General features: G+C 39.1%; 1 protein-coding gene across 1 annotated transcript in view; it reads left to right on the forward strand.

The window, feature by feature from the left end:
* Positions 1-26,827, forward strand: part of LOC126417102 (dynein beta chain, ciliary-like) — a 739,775-nt gene that overhangs the window by 529,456 nt on the left and 183,492 nt on the right. Inside the window, exons 32-34 of the mRNA XM_050084997.1 lie at positions 8,732-9,008; positions 9,182-9,464; positions 12,761-12,934. Coding sequence (XP_049940954.1) covers positions 8,732-9,008; positions 9,182-9,464; positions 12,761-12,934 — 734 coding nt within the window. The remainder of the gene's footprint in view (positions 1-8,731; positions 9,009-9,181; positions 9,465-12,760; positions 12,935-26,827) is intronic.

The raw sequence follows: 26,827 nt of genomic DNA on the forward strand, positions 1-26,827 counted from the left end.
GTCTGATTCTTCTGTGTTTACGTTGTGTACTGAGTGTTTAAGATTCCTCCGATAATCATGAGTCCAGCCAACTGTGAAGTACAGGCTGTTATAAGATTTCTTAGTGCTAAAGGCCTAAAAGCGATCGATATTCATCGTGAGATCTGTGCAGTTTACAGAGAAAACATTATGAGTGATGGAATGGTAGGAAAGTAGGTGATAGCATTTAAATGTAGCCGCACAAATGTGCATGATGAACAACAGAGTAGGCATCCTTAATGAAAGTTTGGTGCAGGAATGGACAGTAAGGTGAGAGGAAACAGACGCTTTACAATTTCCTCCTTGCGGGATGACTTTCCTAATGTTTCTCGTAGTGTTTTGTATGGCATTGTGACCGAGCACTTGTATTACCGAAAATTGTGGGCACGTTGGGTACAGAAAATGTTGACGGATGTGCACAAAATCAAACGTTTAGACAGTGCATTGACTTTCCTTGAGCGGTACCACAACGACGGTGATGATTTATTAAGCCGAATTGTTACAGGTGATGAAACATGGGTGGCCTAATCACACCAGAATCAAAGCAAAAGTCCATGGAAGTCGAGCAAGGGCATCGTTTTGCTGCAAGACAATGCCCGTCTGCATGTGGTGAATCAGACCAAAGATCTCATCACATCTTTTTAATGGGAAACTCTAGATCATCCTCCTGTTTTGCTATAAGACAATGCCTGTCTGCATGTGGTGAATCAGACCAAAGATCTCATCACATTTTTTTAATGGGAAACTCTAGATCGTCCTCCGTACAGCCCCAATCTTGCGCCCAATGACTACCATCTGTTCCTGCACTTGAAGAAACACCTGGTTGGTCAGCGTCTTCAAGACGATGATGAAGTCATAACAGTGGTAAAGCAGTGGTTAACAAGTCAGGCGACAGACTTCTATGAGGAGGGTATTCAAAAACCGGTACATGAGTATGACAAGTGCCTCAATATTGGCAGAAATTGTGTAGAAAAGTAGATTAAGGTACAGGCGTTCGTGTAAAAATAAAATTATTGAGATATCTGAGCATGTCTTTCTTTGATTTCAAAATGGTACTTACTTAAAAAACTTGCCTTGTATAATGAGATAAATGAAATTATTCAGATAGTGATGGGAGACGAAAACTTAATAGCCATGGTTGACTGGAATTTGATAGTAGGAAAAGGAAGAGAAAGAAACATAGTAGGTGAATTTGGAATGGGGGTAAGAAATGAAAAAGGAAGCCGCCTGGTAGAATTTTGCACAGAGCACAACTTAATCATAGCTAACACGTGGTTCAAGAATCATGAAAGAATGTTTTATACATGGAAGAGGCCTGGAGATACTGGAAGGTTGCAGATAGATTATACAATGGTAAGACAGAGATTTAGGAACCAGGGTTTAAATTGTAAGACATTTCCAGGGGTAGATGTGGACTCTGACCACAATCTACTGGTTATGCACTGTAGATTAAAACTGAAGAAACTGCGAAAAGGTGGGAATTTCAGAAGATGGGACCTGGATAAACTGACAGAACCAGAGGTTGTAGAGAGTTTCAGGGAGAGCATTAGGGAACAATTGTCAGGATTGGGGGAAAGAAATACAGTAGAAGAAGGATGGGTAGCTTTGAGGAATGAAATAGTGAAGGCAGCAGAGGATCAAGTAGGTAAAAAGATGAGAGCTAGTAGAAATCCTTGGGTAACAGAAGAGATACTGAATTTAATTGATGAAAGCAGAAAATACAAAAATGCAGTAAGTGAAGCAGGCAAAAAGGAATACAAACGTCTCAAAAATGAGATCGACAGGAAGTGCAAAATGGCTAAGCACGTATGACTAGAGGACAAATGTAAGGATGTAGAGGCTTATATCACGAGAGGTAAAATAGATACTACCTACAGGAAAATTAAAGAGACCTTTGGAGAAAAGAGAACCACTTGCATGATTATCAAGAGCTCAGATGGAAACCCAGTTCTAAGCAATTAAGGGAAAGCAGAAAGGTGGAAGGAGTATATAGAGGGTCTATACAGCGGCGATGTTCTTGAGGACAATATTATGGAAATGGAAGAGGAGGTAGATGAAGATGAAATGGGAGATATGACACTGCGTGAAGAGTTTGACAGAGCACTGGCCCTGGTAGTAGACAACACTCCATTAGAACTACTGACAGCCTTGGGAGAGCCAGTCCTGACAAAACTCTACCATCTGGCGAGCAAGATGTATGAGACAGGTGAAATTCCCTCAGACTTCAAGAAGAATATAATAATTCTAATCCCAAAGAAAGCAGGTATTGACAGATGTGAAAATTACCGAACTATCAGTTTAATAAGTCACAGCTGCAAAATACTAATGTGAATTCTTTACAGACGAATGGAAAAACTGGTAGAAGCCGACCTCGGGGAAGATCAGTTTGGATTCCGTAGAAATGTTGGAACACGTGAGGCAATACTGACCCTACAACTTATCTTAGAAGATAGATTAAGGAAAGGTAAACCTATGTTTCTAGCATTTGTAGACTTAGAGAAAGCTTTTGACAATGTTGACTGAAATACTCTCTTTCAAATTCTGAAGGTGGCAGGGGTAAAATACAGGGTGTGAAAGGCTACTTACAATATGTACAGAAACCAGATGGCAGTTATAAAAGTCCAGGGACATGAAAGGGAAGCAGTGGTTGGGAAGGGAGTGAGAGAGAATTGTAGCCTATCCCTGATGTTCAATCTGTATACTGAGCAAGCAGTAAAGGAAACAAAAGAAAAGTTCGGAGTAGGTATTAAAATCCATGGAGAAGAAATAAATACTTTGAGGTTCGCCGATGACATTGTAATTCTGTCAGAGACAGCAAAGGACTTGGAAGAGCAGTTGAACAGAATGGACAGTGTCTTGAAAGGAGGGTATAAGATGAACATCAACAAAAGCAAAACAAGGATAATGGAAAGTAGTCGAATTAAGTCGGGTGATGCTGAGGGAATTAGATTAGGAAATGAGACACTTAAAGTAGTAGATGAGTTTTGCTATTTGGGGAGCAAAATAACTGATGATGGTCGAACTAGAGAGGATATAAAATGTAGACTGGGAATGGCAAGGAAACTGTTTCCAAAGAAGAGAAATTTTTTAACATAGAAGTGGTTTCTGAAAGTATTTGTATGGAGTGGAGCCATGTATGGAAGTGAAACATGGATGATAAATAGTTTGAGAGAACAGAAGCTTTTGAAATGTGGTGCTACAGAATAATAGATGGGTAGATCATGTAACTAATGAGAAGGTACTAAATAGAATTGGGGAGAAGAGGAGTTCGTGGCACAACTTGACTAGAAGAAGGGATCAGTTGGTAGGACATGTTCTGAGGCATCGAGAGATCACCAATCTAGTATTGGAGGGCAGTGTGGATGGTAAAAATCGTAGAGGGAGACCAAGAGATGAATGCACTAAGCAGATTCAGTAGGATGTAGGTTGCAGTAGGTACTGGGAGATGAAGAAACTTGCACAGGATAGAGTACCTTGGAGAGCTGCATCAAACCAGTCTCTGAGCTGAAGTCCACCACCACAACAACAACATAAGGCAGTAATGCGGTTTATAAAATATGTTGAAGATTAGTAACTTATAAAAGTTCATTAAACCATTTTTGAGCATATGCGTTAGGAATACCATACTTACAAGTATAGCAGCCATATTAAAAATTATTTTATATTATGATGAATTATGCAAATATTAATTAGTGACTTAATCCATCATTGAAGTACATCATATTGTGCATAAAAATTAGGGTAACAAAATTATAGTGTCGAAGTGCAGAATCTAACAAGCGTAAAAGCAAAATTTGTATTTGTAAATTGTGACCGTCCAGATTTTCAATGTCAGTTATCTCATAAGTTAATTAATTTTATAAAAATTTAATTATGATACTGCAAAGTTGAGGTGCCAGCCTTTCTAATGGTGTAGACTAACTTCTCCTAATATGTCAACTAGCTCACAAGATTTTGCACATGACAAACTTAGTATTCTTTTCAGTTAGTCATGAAAACCAAGCTCTCTAATGGAATCAGCACATTCAAAATAATAATTTGGATACTAAATTTAAGTATAACTCAGCCTAACTATTGACTTGATGTATATGTTAGCATGTATATTATATACGCTACTTTATGAGAAGTGAATAAGTAGAAGGAAAAGTTAAAATGTTAATAGGAACACAATCGTAGCAGTTGGTGTGTTTCTAGTTTTCTATGTTAGATGTTCTTTGGTCCTATCGTAAACTATTTTAATTGGTTGTCTCAGATCCAGCCTACCCCTTTTCCTTGAGACGATGTCAGTAACTGGTGAATAAACAACCCTTTCTTTCTCTTTCTTGACCTTTATTTCTTCCATGCACATTGTTAATTTGTGCCATTATACTTGCTCAACTTGTTTTGTATGTACAGGGTGATTATAATTAAACTTTCAAAATGCTGTAGAAATAACACCACTTGTCAGAATGACGTTTAATTGCAACAGAATATTATTGGAGAAGGGGGAAAACGTATGGCAGAAGAAAAAAAATAGCGTGAAAATTGATCAATAGATGGCGCTGTATGTGTCACAATATGTAAATGAAAACACCTGTCATTTGCACAACCCACTGAAGTTGGTATAAACACGCCGGGTACAAGGCTTTTCCTCCTTTCGCGTCTGCGACATTCACTTTGACTATCTCAATGCAGGATCGCTCTTTGCTTGTAAAGTCGAATTACAAGAATGGTGACTGTGCACATGTTGCTCTGCAGAAGTTCTGGACACTGAAGGGTTTGAAGGAACGTGTTGGTCTGATGACTGCCATGGGTTAGGAGAAAATGATTCAGAAATTCGAAAGACAGGTTCTTTTGGTGTGCAACCTGGTAGAGGGAGAAAATGAATTGATTCAATGTCAATGCAAGCAGTGGCCACAGCAATGCAGGAGGAGATGAGTGGTGCTGTGCAAACATGTAGTTCATGAAGAATTGCCCGAACTTTAGACATACACATGAGCACGGTGTGTAAAATCCTACAAAACATCCTTCTTTTCTATCCATTCAAAATTACCCATGTGCACAAGTTTCTTCCTGTTGACCTGCCAGCAAAAGAGACCTTTGATTTAGAATTACTTGGTTGCATGGAAGTGGACAATGATTGGCTGTGGAAGATTTTGTCGATAGATGAACCCCACTTCCATCTGACAGGATATGTCAATACACTTTGTCAAATATGGGCACTGGAAGATCTACATGCAAATCAACCAGTACCACTTCATCCTGAAAAGGTCACTGTGTGGTGCAGGTTAATGGCATCATTTATCACAGGGCCATATTTTTTCGAAAAGTTAGGTGCTTTTGGTCCTGTTACCTGCACCATAACTGGTAAGTGCTATGAATGTCTTTTGCACACCCACCTCATTGCAGCTCTCCAACAGCGGGGATGTGTGAATGGGATCATTTTTATGCAAGATGGTACACTTCCTCACATTGAAAATCCAGTTAAGCAGCTGCTGAAGCACCATTTCAGAAATGCTAGGCGTATCAGCTGCCATTTCCCTACAGCCTGGCCATCCCAATCACTTGATCTTAATCCGTGTGAGTTTTGGCTGTAGGGAAATCTGAAACATGTTATGTGATATGTGATTTATTCATCTCATTATGTACAATTTTCAATTAATTTGATATGATGTACAGGAGACATGTCAAGGTTTACAAAAGAAACTTTTTTCACTTTTTTGAGAGAAATACAAAAGTTTACATTATATTTTACATTTCTAAGTTACAGCTACACATGTACATAAAATAATACATGTAATACAATCCCTGTGTTCAGACTGTGAAGCTGTCCTCAATGAATTCATTGACAGAATAATAACACTTTTCCACCAGAAGAGCAAAGAGCAATCTTTTCAGTGAACCAATCTCCATTTTAACATTGTGTTTAGTGTTCCGATTGCAGATTTAGCTGCATTGAAGGCATGCATTGCACAACACATTCTGAACGTGACACCAGAAGCACTTCAATTAGTTGTGGAATATGCTGTTTCTCAATTTCAATTTGTTGCAGAAAATGGTGGACAGCATATTGAACATGTTTTGCGCCAGTCACATGGAAATTAATAATCTGATTTGATTTTGATTTATGCTTTTTACGCGGGTTTTGGCCTCAGAGGACAGTTAAAAACCGATGTGAGTGATGCTTTTTATGCAGTTTTTGGCCTCAGGACAATTAAAAACCAACTTTTCCTATCTGATGTGATATGACCTTGCCATGGTGGATGGGCTTGCTTAACTAACAGTATCACACCTGTACACCCTTACACACTGAGTAGTACAGTTTGTTTAACATCAAATGTACACCTTAGACATTGTTGTTTGATTCATTTGTCACCTGTAGTTGACCACTATTAAATTGTGATATGTACAGCACCATCTATTGCTACATTTTGTAACTATTTATTTTTCTTCTGCCATATATTTTCCCCCTTTTCCGATAATATTCTGTTGCAATTGACATCATCCTGGCCAGTGGTGTTATTTCTACAGTGGTTGGAATGTTTAATTATAATCACTCTGTACATTCATTTGAGAAACCAGTTGAAGGTAGAGCAATTTTTCAGTTACCGGTAGGTAATTCCTGTCTGACACTGCAATAGTTGTATTTGCTAGCACTCTCAGAATAACCATTCTTTGCTGAAAGTGACAATGACCTGAGGCATGGAGGTAGAGGTTTGTGTGTGCCAATTTTCTGTGAACTGTGTTGTTCAGGGATCCATCTACTCTTCTCTTTCCTAACCCATTGTTAAAAGATATTCCAGATACTTCTCTGAGTTGCATAATAAATTTTATGTAAGGATAGACAGGATGTGGTGTTCCAAGAAATCTCTAAACTATTTTATTTTCACGTGACCATATACCAAATGTATAATACATTGTAAGTCTGAAGTGCATATTTGTTTCACTATGCTTTTTCTGGCACCATGTTCAGACTTAACATATTCAGTTGGATCTTGGTAAGTAAAACTATCTTCAGTTCATTTTTTAACACATAGTAAAAAAAATTTGTCTTAAAATTGAATCAGAGTAATATAAGGGGCAGTCACATGAAAACCAAACACCTGCTGTAATGGGACTATGGAATGGTTCCATTTAAAAGTAATTGCCATACATGTTAAGATATTTATCCCACCGGGAGACAAGATGTTTTGTAGAAAGTGGTTGCCCACTAATGGATTCACAGCCACATCCCCCCTTGTGCTTTCTCATCTAACTGAAACCGGTGTCTGTGCATTTCTCTCTCCAGGTTGCCAAAGATGTGAAAATCACACATTGAAAGGTCTGGACTGTACGAAGAATGGTGCAATGTTTCCCAACCAAACTGGCACGGCATAGCCTTCATCTGATTGGCAGTATGGGAGCAGGCACTATCATACAACTGGATGCTTCCGCTGCTCAAGTTCCTTGACCATAGAACCACAATCATTGCACAGTGCTATGAAGGCACTTTGTAGAAACTGTGATGTACTGTAAAGTAAAAATACTTTTGGTTGGAATCATCCTGTTGCATGATAATGCCTGTCCACACACTGCCAACCAAACTAAGGCTACGCCTTGGCAATTTGGTTCAGAGACACTGCAAAATCCTCCATACAGTCTGGATCTTTCATCATGTGTTTTTTGCTTCTTTGGTGACTTGAAGAAAGACATATGGACATCAGTTTCAGTCTGACATAAAAGTGAAAGAGTGGATGCAGCTGGGGATTCATCAGCAGCCAACTGCTTTCTGTGAAACAGGAATTGATAGTCTTGTCTCCCGGTAGGATAAATATCTTAAAATGTGTTACTTTTGAATGGAACCATTCCTTGGTCCCATTATGGCAGGTGTTCAGTTTTCAAAATATTTATTGATAAGGCTTATAAAAATTGTAGGAGGAAATTTAAGAGTAAGGGTCCATGAGTGTAAACTAAAGTATAAATAATGTACTGTTTCCAGACAACTGAGTGACAAGGATGAAGAAGACATAAGTTATATGTTTAGAAAATTGGAAGAGTAATATGAGGAATGGGGAAGGGAGATAAATGTTGAAGATATTCAGTATAGGCCTATTCATGCAGAGTGTCATGACTTAAACACCAAGAAGGAAATTATTTACAGTATAATCTCACACAATACTTAAGTTTTGCACTAATGATGAGTGGAATGAATGATCAAGATGAGAAAAAAGGTATGTAACAAGAATGAGAGGGGTGGAGGGGAGGGGGAGAGAAGAAAAGAAAAGTTCATGATTTAACAGTTACATCCAGTTTTGTGAACCGGAAATATCCCCAACAGTTACAAAAAGCAAGTTTATGAGTATTATGGAAAACACAGTATCATATGTGGGAGAAATGAGGGGACTGACACAAACTTCATGCAGTGAATGTATTAGATAAGGTATCACAAAATCAATGTAAGACTGAATGTACACGCAAATGATTGGAATAGAACAACATTGGTGTAGTGGTTAGTAAGGAAACAAAATGAATAATTTGGTAATATAAAATGTGCTGATCATAACAGAATACTTCAAAGTGTCAGTGTGGTACCTCTTGGAAAGAAGAAAAGAGACCTAGGAAAGGCTGGAATGTGTGAACTGTACAGTCCAAGCAGGAAAAGCAGCTGACAGAAAGCACCTACCCAGGTAACTGATACTCTTTCATATTTTTTCTTTGTGTGTGGTTTCATTTTCCTCTTTTTTCCCTCCCTCAGGTTTGTTCTCAGTTATCATGCGTGATCAAGCCAACTTAGCTGGTGATGGTCCAAAGTGGATCATGCTTGATGGAGACATTGATCCAATGTGGATTGAATCTCTTAATACTGTGATGGATGACAATAAGGTCTTGACACTAGCTAGTAATGAAAGAATTGCCCTTACACCAATGATGCGCCTACTATTCGAAATTTCAAACTTGAGAACTGCTACTCCAGCTACCGTTTCTCGAGCAGGAATACTTTACATAAACCCGCAGGATCTTGGCTGGGGTCCGTAAGTAGCTTGATTGGTTATCAACTTTCTATTTTAATTTTGTGACTGTTTTTGGACTCGCACTAGATTTCTCCTTGTTAGCTTGGCATGCAGTGCTGTATATTATAAATGTTATCTTACATCTCTTTGTTATGGAGTTCAGTTAATTGTATTTAATGCTCTATTTGTTCTAGATTTGTTACAAGTTGGATTGATAAAAGGGAGATAGAGACAGAAAAGCGAAATCTTAGCACTTTGTTTGAAAAATATGTTCCACCTTGCCTGGATGCAGTACGTTTAAAGTTTAAAAAAATTACACCTATTCCTGACATATCACACATCCAGATGTTATGCCATCTGCTCGATTGTTTGCTCACACCAACAAATCTGCCTCCAGAATGTCCAAATGAATGGTATGAAGTGTATTTTGTATTTGCATGCATTTGGGCATTTGGATCTGCATTGTTTCAAGATCAGGTAAGCAATATTTTAAAATGACTCCATTCATAATTATTATTTTACCTTCTCCCAGAGTTGGGATGAGGCAGTAGAACAATGGGAGACTACAGCCAATAGTTATATATTTTTCTTTTTGCCCTGAATTAATTTCATAGGCAATCTCTTAATACTTTCACATCTAAACTACAAGCAAGTCCAAATATGAAGTCAGGGTCATCAGTCAAGTTCAATATTTAGTACTGAATGTACATTTATTATTGATACCAACATACAGCCAGAAAAAAATGACCATTGGGATGGAGATTGCAGCTGTTTATACTAACATAGAATACTGCAGAATGCTGTTGTGCAAACATCGAATATTCCAGAATATACAAACATTAAAAACATATTTCTAGAAGCTTCCAAAAATGATGAATTCTAAGTAACAAATTGATGAAGGTTGAGCTTGAAATGGTGTGCTAACCACTTCACCTACACTGCATGCACCAGAGTTAATGGCATTGCTCCCTCTTTTGGATAAACAGCGACCTACTGTTTTGGAAGTTCTCATTGGAGCTAGCTTCAACACACTGGATATAGATCTTTTCAGTGGTCCTCAAAATGGTGGATTTTCACATTTTGGTCATGTTGTTACTTTTTCGTTATAATGAGCATTGGCACTTCTTGACTCTTGAGAAGGTCTTTAGTTTCTTTGAACTTCTGGACCATAGTAGGGCTTCATATGTTGGATATAGACATGTCTGCTCTTTTGTTTTTTGAAGAAGGGTCATAATGATTGACTTCGTGTGTGATGCTCAACAGTCAGTGAAGGATGTGGTACAGTCCAAAACTGTGGTTTGGTAATTTTTCTGATAGTCCTATTTTCCATACAGACATAAAAATTTATACCTGGTCTGAATCGCACTGGCTGGTCCTTGACATTATAGCATTCAAAGTCTTTCTCCTGTGTGTACAGGTTCCTTATGAAAGTCAACTGTCCGGTTTCTTTGGTCTTGGTGATGAGGTGTTTCACCTAGTCATCCTAAGTATTGTACAGTTGAAGTGGTGGCAGTGATAACTAGTCTTGATTGGAAGCCTTTTCCATGATCAGAGGTCAACACAAGGAGCACTCTGCGTTACATAATTATGTCTTCTGCAAGGAACTTTGCAATTTTTGAAGCTTCGGCAGACAGTACATCTTTGGTGACAGAATAACAGGTAAGACTATTTTCCATTGATTCCCATTTGCCATTTCTGGGAGCCTTTCCAAGAGGCCAATTCCAAATGGGTTGGAATGGCACTGCTGCAGGCAGATTGAGACTAGATGTTCCAGAGGTAGTTGTAGTATGTTTCTCTGTCATTGGCATTCCTCATAGTGGCTCACAGGGCATCTAATGGATTGGTAGAGATCTGGACAGTGATACTGCATCTGATTCTTTCTAGAGTCTTCATGAATCCTAAGTTGGATTGTCATGAAAAAACTGAAGAATAGCTGGCCACAGACGTGCTGGGACGATGAGTAACCATTTTTGCCCCATTGGATCATAGTTCCTCTTATCCAGTACTCCATTAATTGACTGGGATTCCCCTTTGAAGAGTTCCCCCTTCTTCAGGGCTTCTTTGCTTTTCAGCTGTGCTGGATTTTCCTTTGTTCAGCAGGCATGTCATTCAATGCAGCAATGACAGATTTCATCGTGTTGCTGTGTTCCGTGAAAGGATTCTTTGAAAGGCAATTATCATCCTTGTGTTGTGACTGCTTTTGTATACCATTGTGACATTGTACTCTTGAAGCTTCAATGCCCGTCTTGCCATTTGATCCAATGGATCCTTCCAGCTATTCAGCCAACAGAGAGAATGGTCCTTTACAATGGCAAATGGTTTATCAGCTAAAAGTAGCCAGAACTTGTTGATGCCCCAAACAACTGCAAGGCACTCTTTCTCAGTTTTAGAGCAGTTTATCACATGCTAGGAGCATATTCTGAGAGCATAAGCAATCACCTCTTGAGCACCTTCCTGAATTTGTACTAGAACTGCTATTGTTCCAAACCCATATGTATCAATGTGAGGTTCTGTCTTGGCATTCTTGTCATACAATGCTGGAAATGAAGAAGATGTTTGTGCCTCCTTAAGGACAAGGAAAGATATTTCTTGCATGTTGTTCCAGTAAAATTTGTTTTTTCTTGCAATACTTCTTGCAAGGGTGCAGAAGTTTATGATGAGGTAGAAATCAGTTCAATCCAGGACTGAGCACTAATGTGGATGTTGAAAAATGTCATATTTCAACTGCTGTTAGAATTCTTATCCTTGCTGGACAGAGTGTAGTGGAGCATTGTTGTACGTGAACATGACACCATAGTAAAGAGACCTAGTTGTTTGCTTTGAAGACTTTTCTCAATTACCTTAATGCATCACTGTAAGCTTCACACTTAATTGTCCTTCCATGCTCCATTAAAACAACAGATGTGATTCCTTTAGCATATCAAAACACAGTAGTCATAATATTTCTGGGTGACAGTTTTAAGTGTGCTTTTTATAGGCTTTTTGGGTGAGGTGATATGACTCCACACCATCAATTGCAGTTTTGTCTGCACGTTAACTTAGAAAACCTAAGTCATGATTCTATTTAGTAGTCCATCACATCATAGTGAAAACAAAAGTCCAGAGAAGTCATCACCTTCTGAGATTTAGGAGACTTTGAATACAACAAGCACAGAACTGTTATGTCTTGTTTCATCACAATCTCTTGCAAAACATGCATAATGTATGAAAGTTGCTTGGCAGTTGCTGCTTTTCAGGAATTTTCTGTCAGTTTGCCAAACTAGTTTGTTGCTGACGGAAAGCCTTTTCAGTTATCTGAATTTCATCTCTCCATTCTCAAACAAATGACAATATTGATGCATAACACTTTGACACTTCACATTTTACTCTTATTGAGAACAAATTTCACAGAGTGTGTCAACTGTTTGGGGAGATTTTTGCACCACTAAACACCACATCACTGAAAAGCTCTTGCATTTGGCAGGATTTTCAATTGTAGAGCTCATTTTTAGTGACTATTGTGGGCAAAAGAAAAACACTGTGGCTATTTATTTAACTACAAAGCACACCTGACTACTGCATAAGTAAGTATAATGACTGGTCTGTTGTCCTATTACTTCACATGCTACATGAAAATGCAGTTTGTTCTTCAGATAGCCTCATAATTAGAAGTACTGTCTCCTTGTAGAATGCCACTGTAGTGTTTCTTTTGTATAATTATGGGTTGTCATTGAATTATTTTACTTTATTTTTTATGATTTAAGGAATCTACTCAATGAGGTTTCTGTTTATAGCTGGTGGACCACAGAGTTGAATTTACTAAATGGTGGACAAATGAATTCAAAAGTATCAAATTACCTCCTCAAGGCACTGTTTTTAATTACTTCATAGATAATGAGACAAAAGCTTTCTTGCCATGGACTGAAAAAGTCAAAAAGTTTGAACTTAACTATGATATCCCATTACAGGTAATATTTCTTTGTAATTTTAACTTTCTCGTTAATGTGCTCTACTTACTAATGCTGTGAGTTTAAAAGAACATCATTTGTCAATTATTCACAACAGATGAACTTTTAACATATTATTTGTGTCGGCATACACAGTGTGCAAGTGTAATTGAAGAGGTCAGAGTGTAGAAATTTTTTTATAGTTTTAGCCACATTCGCATGTTTTAATGAGTGTAAGGGCACTGATGACCTCGCTGTTGAGCAGCCATAAGCTCCAAACATCTTCATCGTCAGCATCATGTAGGGATCAGTGGAAAAAGTGGTTAACCCTCAATCTAGTAAGAGTTAGCTTGATTGCATAAACTGTTGTGTTTCCAAGTGCACCACATGCTGTTAACAAGTTTTCCCACATGTACTGCTGGAAAGAGCTTTCTAATACATAGTTTGTTTTGTCTTTTTGTACTTATCCTCTTGTCTTTCAATTTAGCTAAATATATAACAACATAGCAACTCAAAATCCACTCTGTGGCTTAGCAATTTCTTACACTGACCCCTCCAGTTTTAATTTTGTTTCTTTACATCTACATATATGCTCCCCAAGCTGCTGTACAGTGCATGACATAAGGTACTTCATACTTCAGTTGTATCTTTTGTATATGGAACTGATCTCACAACCCAGCACATCTGTAGGGTAATTCTCAGCCATTGATTTCTGAATGAATTTATAATATATGTCTGTCTTGTTAACTATAGACATTCTGTGTTTTTCACTCCATGTAAAATCTTGTTGCAGAAGTCCATGTTACAGTTTCATTATTGTTGATGTATATGCAGTAAATGTGTTCTTTCCAATCAGATACTGTCTGAAAATTACTTTGCTAACAGGTTGTGGATCCAAACCCCTTTCCCCCCACTCCCCCATTGCCCCCACCACCATCCCTAATCCCCAGTGTGCTATTCTAAAAAACAAACCAAGAAAACAGTGGCTGGTGGAAATAAGTGGCAGCTTTCATCAATTTGGACCAACATAATCACTAATACAGTGATTTCTCTAAATACCACTTAGTTGAAAAACAGATATAAAGAGGAAAATATAGTATGTGACAGTTTGCTATGCAAACTTACCTACAATACAAATAATTGTGGGATTACATCACTGGCAAAATAATGGATGTAACTCAAATGTGCACAACAGGATCCAAAATTATACTGTCTGTTCATCTGTCAATATTTGTTTGTCTGCAAGATACCACTACAGCTAAAGAAGTGGCGGACAAGCTAAAGCAAGTCTGCAGAGACTCTGGCCTCTTCTTACAAATGAGGTTATTAAAGATGCTGCTGTCAACCAGACTTTTTACAAAGATAATAACTATGGCCTAAAAATTAAATGCTATGAACTTTGAAGTTAAAGAAAAATAGATCCAGTGTAGTTTCTGTAGTGTAGTCTCCTTCAGGGCTACTGGACAAACTGTAATTATGAGCTTAGAAAATTCAAACTTGTCATTGTGAGAGGCTCCATAAAAAATAAATTACTGGAAAAAATAAACAGTAACATCTGTAATAATTCATCAAGTAGCAATACTTCTCTGAAAGTTAACAGGAAAAATTGTATTGCTTTTACATTTAAAAAAGTTTCCAGGTGCTATAATTGCAACAGGAAGGGGCACCTGTCAATTGTCACATCAAGAGCAAAACTGATGGAACATCTTCAATCAAGACACCTTAGACAAGTAATGGTCATTTACCCCAGTATGATAGATGCAGAGGGATTATGGGCAAAGTTTAACTGCTCGTAAATCGAGCTCTAGAGACATATGTGCCAAGTAACTGGGTTAAGGATGGAAAGGACCTCCATGGTTAATAATCAGATTCAGAAAATGCTGAGGGGATAGAGACTGTTGCACTCTTGGTTAAAAAAAGAGTGTGTGAATGTTGTCAGGCAAAAGTTAGTAGAAATTCATGTGTCTAAGAAGAGCTATATGTGAAACATACAACAACTTCCACCGTCATACCTCAGTGAATGATCTTGCCAAGAATCCAAGAAAATTCTAGTTATAGATATAGTCATTAAGGTGGTTGAAGGCTCTTCTATCTAGTCACTCATTGACCAGTCTGGGTTGGCAATACAACACACCAAAAGGAAAGCTGAAGTTTTAAATTTCACATTTAAGAAATCATTCACACAGACAACCATACAGGCATACTGTCATTTGACTGTTGTACAGACTCCCCCACATAGAGGACAGGGAAATAAGCGTCTGTAGCACAGACAAGCAACTGAAAGTGTTGAAAACAAATAACTCATCAGGTCCAAATGGAATACTAATTCAGTTTTACACAGAGCTCTCTGCAGCATTGGCCCCTTTCTTAGCCAGTATTTGTCAGAAATCTCTCACCCAGTGAAAAGCCCCAAGCAAACAGAAAAAAGTGCAGGTGACTCCTGTGTGTAAGAAAGGTAAAAGAAATGAGAGAGAAGATAAATTTCAGAATGCATAACAGAGATGGTGTTATAGTGGCATTCAGGGTTTCTTTCTGTTCTGCAGTGAACCAGAATTCATGACCCAGGATACAGCAGTGGAATGCTTTTGGAATATGGAACAGCATGTAACTAGCTGATTCATATGCTGTGGAACAAATGGTGCGTTAATTCAACTACTAGTCAGGGATCAATCGAATTTGTTATAGATAAGACAAACTGTCATCAGTATGTTCCAAGAATAAACGATGGTTCACAGAAGATGCTGAATTGCATTGCCAAAGTCCATTTGGAAACCAGGCATGTGGGGCAGTGCTGGGTTACAATTATTCTACAGCAGTTGAACAATAGATTGTTCGATGTGGTGGAGGGTGGGATCTTATGTCTGCAACTTCCTTCAAAACAATGCAGCTGGCTTCTCCATAATAATGGCCTGTGATCTATGCTTTTTAATTAAGTTTCCAAATTCCATAAACTTTGGATATAACTTTACCATACTAGACAACACTGAAAACTATGTAGTAGCAATGTCTCAACGTAGTGAAATAATGCAAATGTATGACAAAACCATTCAGTAGTGGAGACAGATTGTAAAATGTAGATGAATAAGTAAAAGAGTGAAATGAAGTTAAAAAGGTCATACTGATTAATTTAGGGATAATGGGGAGTATTTAACTTACAAATGTAAAAGTAGTGACACATTAGTAGCACAGTCATGTGGAGGCAAGGTACAGCCGTATTTCAGCTCTGTGGCTGGTGGTGTTTTATGAAGTCCAGATGTCTGTAACACACTGCCTATTGTCCATAGCAACAATCCAATGGGGAAGAAGTTCTGAACACACAGTAGTAATATCAAACTAACATTCCTAAACACCTATCAAATCCAGAGGCAACTTCACAAGAATGGCAGAAATGCAGCACTGAAGCAAAATATTCTAGATAATCAGGGCCTGATTGAGGCAAAGACACAACATCATCATCAATATGGCTAAGCAGTAAATTGACTAAGAAACTATTAACTCTACCTCCCGCCTAAGACTTACAATAAAATTAGTTCTTGATCTCGAACCCTAGTCCATGCTGAATGGATCTTTCTGAGTTTTGCAGGAACACTACAGGACATGGTATATTGCTACCTTAATATTCAATGAAATAATCAAAATTAACTACAATCTTCCAATCTAGGAGCTATAATTTGGCATTGATGGACAACGTGAAGCACGGTTTCATGGCAGTTTGTCATAACATTACATAATGTCCTACTTAGTGCAGCTGGCTTCTCCATAATAATGGCCTGTGATCTATGATTTTTAATTAAGTTTCCAAATTCCATAAACTTTGGATATAACTTTACCATACTAGACAACACTGACTATTTGACTATGGAGCAATTGCATCCATGTTGTTGCTGCATTGTTGTACTGAACTCTCCTCCAAATGAACTTTAATCTCTTAGCCAGGTGCTTCACTTTGCTGGAGTGTATTTCAGGTGACAACTTCTCTATCGCAAAAAGGGTTCTCATTTGCAGCCATAAACAACCTCAAAGGAACTCAGCCCTATTGCTACATGTATCCTGAATTGTATTATGAAATTAAAAATGGCAGTAGTACATCCCAGTTTGATTGTGAGCTGTTCATGCAATAAGACAACATTTTGACAACTGTTTTATGAATGTGTTCAAACCTGACATTTTTTTTAGGGTGAAATGGCGCAATTCTCCTCTTCATTAATTTAGGTTGTCAACCTACCTATACCATAAGGTTGGACATAAGGTACTACCGCCTCAAGCAAAGTATGAAGAGCTGTATTTGGTCTTCATCCTTGCACTCTCTTAGCAAATGGAAGACAATTTTGAAATTATTCGTCAACATCTTTCTTTTCATGTGACCAGATTCCCATGCCTGTTTTTAATTCCTCAGTAAGAACATTGTCTACTTGCATGATCTTAATTTTCAATCAGTGCATTTGCATTTTGGTTTAACTTCCCAGACTTGTGTTTGACTATGTAGTCATATTCACTAAGTTTTAAGGTCCATCTAACAGGTATGCTGCTGGGATCATTTAAACATAAAAGCAATTGTAAAGCTGCATATGTAACTCCTGTGAATTGTTATCCATGTAGGTAACACCAAAAGTAATAAGTGCCAAAAACAAGTGCCAGAAGTTCCTTTCCTAGGGTGTTGTAGTTTTGTTCAACTTGGTTCAGTTGACTTTATACATAACCAATTTGTTTTTCTTTACCATCTTGTATTTTACAGCTATGTTGCTATCATCACATGACAAGATTAAAGGCAGCACAAAATTCGTATAAGTCAGGTGGGTGAACTTGTAAGAATTTCTTTCAATCTGAATATGATATTCTCACAGTCCACTGCACAGACAAAAGGAGTCCCCTTCTATAGTAATTTTGTGAGCAGTTTTGTGGTGGCTACATGGTTTTCTGCAAGTAATTTGTTAATCCTAGAAATTATTGCAATTCTTTAATGCACCTCGGTGCAACAAAATTGTCCACTGTGTCCATTAACCATGGATCTGGTCCTACACCATCTGCCAAAATGAAGTGGACTTGATAGTGCACTTGTGAGTGCGGCAAAGTGCACTTTTCTAATTTCAAATTTAGATTAGTATTACTAATACAAGTTACAAAATTTCCCAGTCATTCTGCATGTTCTATCATCATACTTGCAATGACAGTTATGTCATCCAGTGTTTTGGAGGCCAAAGGGCCACCTTACATATTTGTAATGCTCAGAGGGCACAACAAAAGCAGTCTTTTTGTGATCTGTTGTATGGGAATTCGATAGTAGCCAGAGCTCATATCTAAGGCAGTGAAGAATTTGAATTTGCAAAGGTGATCCAAAGTGTCATCAACCCTTGGAAGGAGATAAGTATCTGGTTTCATGATCTTATTAGCCGCTCTCATATCTTCACAAATACAGCAAGCCTTTTCCCCACTACTGGTTTTATTTCTTCTTACTACAAGCTGCAAGTGATATGGTAAGCGATAAGGTTTATAGGATATAGTCCTAGCATCACCTGAAGAAATCTCATGGTACATTGAGAAGGTTGCTGCAAGTTGTTTATGTCCTTCAAACAAACTTGCAAATTTGACTAGATTGGGGCACAATACATCCTGATCTGCCTAACATAGGATTTCAAGTTTCTTTTCAAGTTCCCCTGCTATAGTTGATACAACTGACGTAGAATTTATGTAACTTGTTCTTTCAGGATGTTTCTTTCCTTGGGATGCTGTTATCTCATCAGTATTTACTTCATACACTTTGGCACATATGGTACTCCAGTGAATTTTAACAACCCTGCTTCCAAAATTATGTACATTGGTAAAAATGTACCCTCTCATGCTGTGCTCATGCAAGATTACTGCACTTCACATTCATCTGTTTACCATCTAAAATTTCATTTCTTATTAATGGGTCACTAAGAAAATATATTGCACTATGAATAAATATAGGCATAGATTGGGGAAAATTTTTAAAATTTTACGCAGCTGTGGCTGGAAGGTATAAGTTAAGGGACCAATACACACATTGGGTTGCAGGCACTGCAGCGTAGTTATTAAGCAAACAATGCTCCAAGTCAGGGTTACAACGGCTTGAATGCCAGGAAGCATGGCCCGGCAGGCACTATGAACAAAGTTAGAGACACGTGTGGAGTACTCAAGGGCAATACAGGGCACTGACGTGCTTTGAAAAACACATATGTTACATGCGAAATTTAAAATTTTCCCGGCAAACTAAATATTCAAAAAGATTTTGGGCTTGCAGCCAGTCGTCGTTAGCTTCTATCCTCGATATTTCAACTGGACAACTGCCAGCCATCCTCAGGTGAGCCGTATATAGCATTCAGCGTGCAGCAAGTATTCCGCACATGCGTCAAAATCATATTGACAGACAAACCACACCACCCACCAGCAGCACCCTTGCTGGTGGAACTGCAGAACTCAGGTGTCTTCAGCGTTGTCAATTGCCATGGCCATTGGAGTAGTCTGACATCTTCGTCTGGAGCAGATCTTAGAGATGATGGGGTTCCATGCATTATCTAGCTGGTAGCCATTGTCATGGTTGATAAGATTGTCTGTCATGCGAATTTCCACTGATTCTTTTATGACGGAGTCCCAAAAGGATGTTGCTGTGGCCATAATTGTTGTCTTGTCATACTCCATTGAGTGTCCAGTGGAAATGCAATGCTCAGCAATTGCAGACTTGCTAGTTCGCAATGTTTGTCCTATATATGACATGCCACACTGACAAGGTATTTTATAAATTCCCGGCTTCCGCAATACCAGATCGTCTTTCACTGATCCCAGCAGGTCAGAAATCTTCGATGGTGGACGGAAAATCGCTTTCACTTCAAAACCGTGGAGGATTTTTGCACTTTTGAAGGAAATATTGCCAACAAAGGGAAGAAAAGCTAAAGATTTAGTAGGCGTGCTCTCTTCTTTCTCCACTCCCTGTTTCTTTGGATTAATTGCAAGTGCCTTGCTAATTTGCTGGGTAGAATATCCATTCTCTTTTAAAACCCTCTTCAGATGGGCAAGCTCTTCAGGCAAACTATCTGCATCCGACACTGCATGAGCTCTGTGTACAAGTGTTTTTAAGTACACTCATTGTTTGCGATGGGTGATGGCAGCTGGACGAATTTAAATACAAATCAGTATGTGTGGGCTTTCGATAAACCGAATGCCCCAGAGAGCCATCACTCTTCCATCTAACTAGTACATCCAAGAAAGGGAGGCAACCATTTTTCTCTAATTCCATGGTAAACTGAATGTTCTCATGAATTGAGTTGAGGTGATCTAAAAACTCCATTAATTTTTCTTCTCCATGAGGCCACACTACGAAAGCGTCATCCATGTACCTCCAAAAAACAGTTGGTTTGAGGGCTGCTGAATCAAGTGCTCTCTCCTCAAAATCCTCCATGAAAAGGTTGGCCACCAAGGGAGACAAAGGGCTACCCATGGTGATGCTGTCAATCTGTCCAAAATATTCTTGGTTGAACATAAAATATGATGAGGAGAGAGCATGGTGAAACAAAGCAGTGATCCCCACCTGAAACTTATTGCCAATCAGTGCCAAGGAGTCTGCAAGAGGTACCTTTGTAAAAAGAGACACCACATCAAAACTAGCTAAAAGATCAGAAGTACTTACGCGGGGAGCCCAGAGGCTCAAAGTAAGCAGTCATATCACCATTCTGTCCGTATCTGGAACTGGAGAGAATGATGATTGTTTCAGTTACAGGACAACTGCAGTCACCATCTGCTGGTGAATTTTGACGGCAAACTGGCCCACTGAATCAGTTGCCAAGTTCTGCTGTTTGGACGTGCTAAGCTGTGGTAAGGCAGGTTTGAAATTTGCTGCTGTATCGTTGTAAGGAACAAGAGGGCAGCCAGCCTCCAATCTCTGGGTATTGTCATCCAATGGACTGTAAGCTTCCGTCTGTAAGGGCAGAACGGAGATGTGATCTCACAGCTTCCTGGGTCTGAGGCTGTCCTCAGTCACTGAACAAGCTGCCCTGGGTGGGCATCTTGAGCTGCTGAGGCTCTGGCTGCTGGCTGTTACCCTTCAGTGGTCTACATGGTGACCGCAAGAAGTGCTTGAGGGAATAGCCAGCCATGTTCTGGAGGGCAGGTAGGGGACTTCCAGCTCATCCAACACATCCTGCCCACTACACCACCTGGACCGGGACAGAACCCATTACATCATGAGGATGGAGTGACCAGCAGATTCCAGTTCTGACATTTGTGCTGACAAATGCACACATGTTGCACCACCATCATCTGGATTAACAGAGGCACTGTGTATTCCTCAGCAGAATAGAAGTCACTGCCAAACTTGTCTGAGGCCCTGAGGTTGAGGAATCGTAACAGATATCTCCTCTTAATAAATCTTTTCTTACCTCTATCAAAATGATTTTCCCTGTACTGCCCACTGTTTTCTCAGTTTGTTTAACTTTAATGCTGTGTTATGTGATTTAGTAAGTTGTCGGGATGTGACCATTTATTATGGACACCCTCACATCCTTATAATGTGAACACTGTCAAAATGGTGGGCATTTCACCCAGTTTGGACTTCTTGTGTTCAGAAGCTAACTATGCCTTGAAAATGGCACACAAAATAATTGCCAAAAATGCCACTGAAATCATCATGCTTCCAAAATATTTTGAATGTAAACCCATACTTTCTCCTGTCTGTTTTCATTTCCATATTCTGCAAACCTATTGGGTGAATTACCTTTTTCTCAATCAACTCAGTTTTTAGCTGGGCCATTTTAATTCTTGATATCGAGTAGATTTTATGAACAAAACGCTTGCTTATGCACCTTTATCAATGATAAATGCAGACTTTCTGCAGTTGATTTTACCTTGCAAAGTTACATTTACCACTTGAGCAAGTCCTACCTCCCTTACTGTATTCACTTTGTAGTGACAGAACTGCTCCCACACACATTTCTGTTATTCACATTCCTTTGAGCACCAATTTTGTTAGCTTAGCAATGCTGTAGAGACTGACAGTTTGCTCTCTCGTGTTCGATTTTTCTACAGTAGGCCCATGCTGTTGTCAAACACTCAGGGACCTTATGACCTGGGCATTTGCAACAAACACAACACACATTGTCTATGAATGCATGTCTAGTAGGGTTTACGCTGGTGGAAGATTGGACAAATTGCTGAGACTCCTTGCGTAGAAACAGCATACAGCCTACCTTAGTGTGATCGGAGAAGTTCACTTCACCTCAGCATCTACCTGTGGGCCAATCCAATGAACAAATACATCTACATAGCAAGCTTATGCTTCACTGGTAGTAACTCATTCCATTATTACGTTTCCCCAGTGCATTTCTATAACATGACACAGCTTTTATTCTGTCACCAAAATACTCTGAATCCTCTCTGTAAATTTGGGATATAGTGAAAAGTTGCTTCCTATAATAGCTAACACTGCTTATCTCCGTGTCTGTCCACTAGCCCTTTTACGAGGACATCGGATGGCTTACTATTTCTGAGGCCTTCCACATAATTGCCATAACTGCGTGCCTCTCCATACAACTTTAGGTTAGCAACTCCTACCAACACTTTGTCACTCCTTGTGGACAGCTTCCATACATCTGTTAAATTTTGTATGAAAGTGTGGACATTCTTGCCTGGTTTGCCCATGAAGGTGGCTGTGAGCAAACCCATTGCAATTTCATTTACAGGGCAGTATGGAACCGGCACTGGGAACCCTGGATATAGGGAAGTGATGGTAGCTGTGGGCGCAGTGCTATTTTGCAGTGTTGCATTTACTAATGCTTTACTAAGGCACCTTTTCAGATCTTCATTCTCCAAAAGGAGTTGACCAAGCCTTGGTTGCATGTCAGGATCCATCTCCAGCTGTCCCTGTGACATGGTGGGCATCACTTTAAACTACATAGATCAAATCAAACAAAAAGTCTTCAGTGGTAGCTTTTGGGCAGCATTTGATCCCAGCAACATCTTCTCCCTCAAAGCAAAGCTTGTGACTTAAGTTTGTTGATCGATGAATGGCATGGCAGCAGCAAGCAGCAACACAGTGGCTGGACCCCATATCAGGACAACACTGGGTCATCATACACACAATGTGACCTTGTATGAAGGCGGCAGAGGTGCAAGGCAAGATCGATTGGCCTCACACAACTGCAGAGGTGACGGCAGCTCTGGGTAGACAGGGCAGGCAGGGCTGGATGGGCCTGATAATGGTTTTGTGCATCCACTTCTGGCTTAGTAATTAGTGTGTGGCACCTCAAAACTGGAATTTGGCATCCTGTTTCTGATGCCATTTCTACACCCTCTTAGAGATATAGTCAAGATTGGAAAGTAGTCTGTGTTTGTAATTAATAGATAGTGCTCAGATTTAGATAAAGAAAATGTTTACACAGGAGAATCACATAAACATAGTATTGTTGGACCATCACACAGACTCCCATATGGAGGACATAGTAATAGGCATCCCTGGCATAGAGAAGCAACTGAAAAAGTTGAAAACAAATGAGCCACCAGGTCTGGATGGAATACAAATTCAGATTTCCAAAGAGTGCTCCATGTCATGAATCTCTCCACCAGTGCAAAGTCCCAAGAAATTGGAAAAAGGGCACAGATACCTCTTATATGTAAGAAGGGTAAAAGAACTGACCCACAGAATTACAGTCTAACATCCGTAAATCGGTTTGTAGTAGAATTTTTGAACATATTATCTGTTCAAATATGATAAAGCTCCTTGATATGGAAACGCTCCTGTCCGTAAGGAAACACAGTTTTAGATAGCATCACTCACACAAAAACTCAGCTTGCCCTACCCTTTTTTCACATAATATCCTGAGAATTACGGGGATTCCATATGCTAGGTTATGATAAGTATTTGACATGGTGCCCTGCTGCAGATTGTTAACAAAGGTGTGAGTGTATGGAATAGATTCCCAGATATGTGAATGACTTAAAGACTTCTTAAGTAATAAGTCCCGGTGCATTGTCCTCAATGACAAGTATTAGTCAGAGGTATCAAGAACACAAAGCTATTGTTTCCCAAAGCAGAGAACTGGCACATAATAGGTTATTGTGATGCAGACTGATGTCAACCAGTTGATTGCTGTCACATCAGCTGATAGGTGATGGATGAAAAAGTGGCCTTTTGTAAAATTTTAATAATAAAAATTACTCACATTGAAGACCTGGGGGCACCGTGTACAGAGCATTGCAGTTTGAAAATTGTAACCGCTGGGAGCAGTATGCTTCATGTGTCAGGCCTAATTTAAGGAGAGTAAGTGAATAAACAAATGTTTTTGATTTTGATAAAAGATAGAGAATTGGCCTTCAAAAATTTTGTTCAAAATGCTGACTACCAGCTTCAGAAGATGCTTCCCATCTGCTATGTAAAGACTGAAACACACATTCCAGTATTACATCAGAAATTCAGTGCAGGCAGCAGGCATTTCATATCATATCTAGTCAATATGCCCTAGTAAATAATGTCTTTTAGCTTTATCAAGAGAAAAAAAAAATGTTAGAGGGTCCAATTTGGTAAACAGGTCAGCCCAAGTAGAAGTCTCCTTTGTTCAAACCAACCATTGGAAATGGTTGGTGATGACAAGTTGCAGTACATCATGCAGTATCATATTGATGCCACATGTTTCTCCTGACCTGCAGTGGAATTTCATCTAATATCTGGAAGTTTGGCAGTTGGGAAGATGAGATACATTTGACAATCTATTCTATGAAAACAGAGCCTATGATCTAATGGTTCACAATTCCATGTCACATACTTACTCGCCTAGATTAGGATGTAGATGAAGATGAAATGGGAGATACGATACTGCGTGAAGAGTTTGACAGAGCACTGAAAGACCTGAGTCGAAACAAGGCCCCGGGAGTAGACAACATTCCATTGGAACTACTGACGGCCTTGGAAGAGCCAGTCCTGACAAAACTCTAGCATCTGGTGAGCAAGATGTATGAGACAGGCAAAATACCCTCAGACTTCAAGAAGAATATAATAATTCCAATCCCAAAGAAAGCAGGTGTTGACAGATGTGAAAATTACCGAACTATCAGTTTAATAAGTCACGGTTGCAAAATACTAACACGAATTCTTTACAGAAGAATGGAAAAACTGGTAGAAGCCGACCTTGGTGAAGATCAGTTTGGATTCCGTAGAAATATTGGAACATGTGAGGCAATACTGACCCTACGACTTATCTTAGAAAATAGATTAACGAAAGGCAAACCTACATTTGTAGCATTTGTAAACTTAGAGAAAGCTTTTGACAATGTTGACTGGAATACTCTCTTTCAATTTCTAAAGGTGGAAAGGGTAAAATACAGGGAGCGAAAGGCTATTTAAAATTTGTTCAGAAACCAGATGGCAGTTATAAGAGTCGAGGGGCATGAAAGGGAAGCAGTGGTTTGGAAGGGAGTGAGACAGGGTTGTAGCCTATCCCCGATGTTATTCAATCTGTATATTGAGCAAGCAGTAAAGGAAACAAAAGAAAAATTCGGAGTAGGTATTAAAGTCCATGGAGAAGAAATAAAAACTTTGAGGTTCGCCGATGACATTGTAATTCTGTCAGAGACAGCAAAGGACTTGGAAGAGCAGTTGAACGGAATGGACAGTGTCTTGTAAGGAGGATATAAGATGAACATCAACAAAAGCAAAACGAGGATAATGGAATGTAGTCGAATTAAGTCAGGTGATGCTGAGGGAATTAGATTAGGAAATGAGACACTTAAAGTAGTAGATGAGTTTTGCTATTTGGGGAGCAAAATAACTGATGATGGTCGAAGTAGAGAGGAATAAAATGAAGACTGGTAATGGCAAGGAAAGCATTTCTGAAGAAGAGAAATATGTTAACATCGAGTATAGAATTAAGTGTCAGGAAGTCGTTTCTGAAAGTATTTGTATGGAGTGTAGCCATGTATGGAAGTGAAACATGGACGATAAATAGTTTGGACAAGAAGAGAATAGAAGCTTTCGAAATGTGGTGTTACACAAAAATGCTGAAGATTAGATGGGTAGATCACGTAACTAATGAGGAGGTATTGAATTGGATTGGGGAGAAGAGAAGTTTGTGGCACAACTTGACTAGAAGAAGGGACCGGTTGGTAGGACATGTCCTGAGGCATCAAGACAAATTTAGCATTGGAGGGCAGTGGGGGGGGGGGGGGGGGGGGTAAAAATCGTAGAGGGAGACCAAGAGATGAATACACTAAGCAGATTCAGAAGGATGTAAGTTGCAGTAGGTACTGGGAGATGAAGGAGCTTGCACAGGATAGATTAGCATGGAGAGCTGCATCAAACCAGTCTCTGGACTGAAGACCACAACAACAACAACTAGACCCTATCTGACAAAGTCAGTCAGGATACATAGTAAATGTGGTGTATCTTATGTTAATGCTCAGGTACAAAAATTAGGACTGTTTCTACAACCGTATCCATACAGCTTATGATGGAGAGAGACATAATGTAGATAGCACTTATGATGATGGAGAACACATAGGACACTTGGCAGACTCATGTCACTTCCATTAGAACATTAATTTCATCCTCTTTATCGGTCACTTGTTTGGCACTGTTGCATTTTCTAGGTATTAAACTTCCATTTTCACATAATTGATTGAAGAGATTCACAAATAATTGTTGAGATGGTTGATATCTAGAAGGATATTGCTACATGTGCAGAGCACAACAATGAACATTCTTTCCATATTCTTCATACTCCATTAACATGTTGGCTTTTTATCATTGGTATATATCACCTTCCACCACATCCTACTTCTTGAACTATCACAAAGTGACTGTCAAAGAAGTGTAATGTAAAGGAATCATACATATGACCATCATAGCCTCATAACAGAGGGGCTGAATGGAGCAAACAGCAGTCTAGGAGGAACATCAGTACAATTTTTGCT

The sequence above is a fragment of the Schistocerca serialis genome, chromosome 8 (genome assembly GCF_023864345.2).
Source record: "Schistocerca serialis cubense isolate TAMUIC-IGC-003099 chromosome 8, iqSchSeri2.2, whole genome shotgun sequence".
Taxonomy (NCBI): Eukaryota; Metazoa; Arthropoda; class Insecta; order Orthoptera; family Acrididae; genus Schistocerca; species Schistocerca serialis.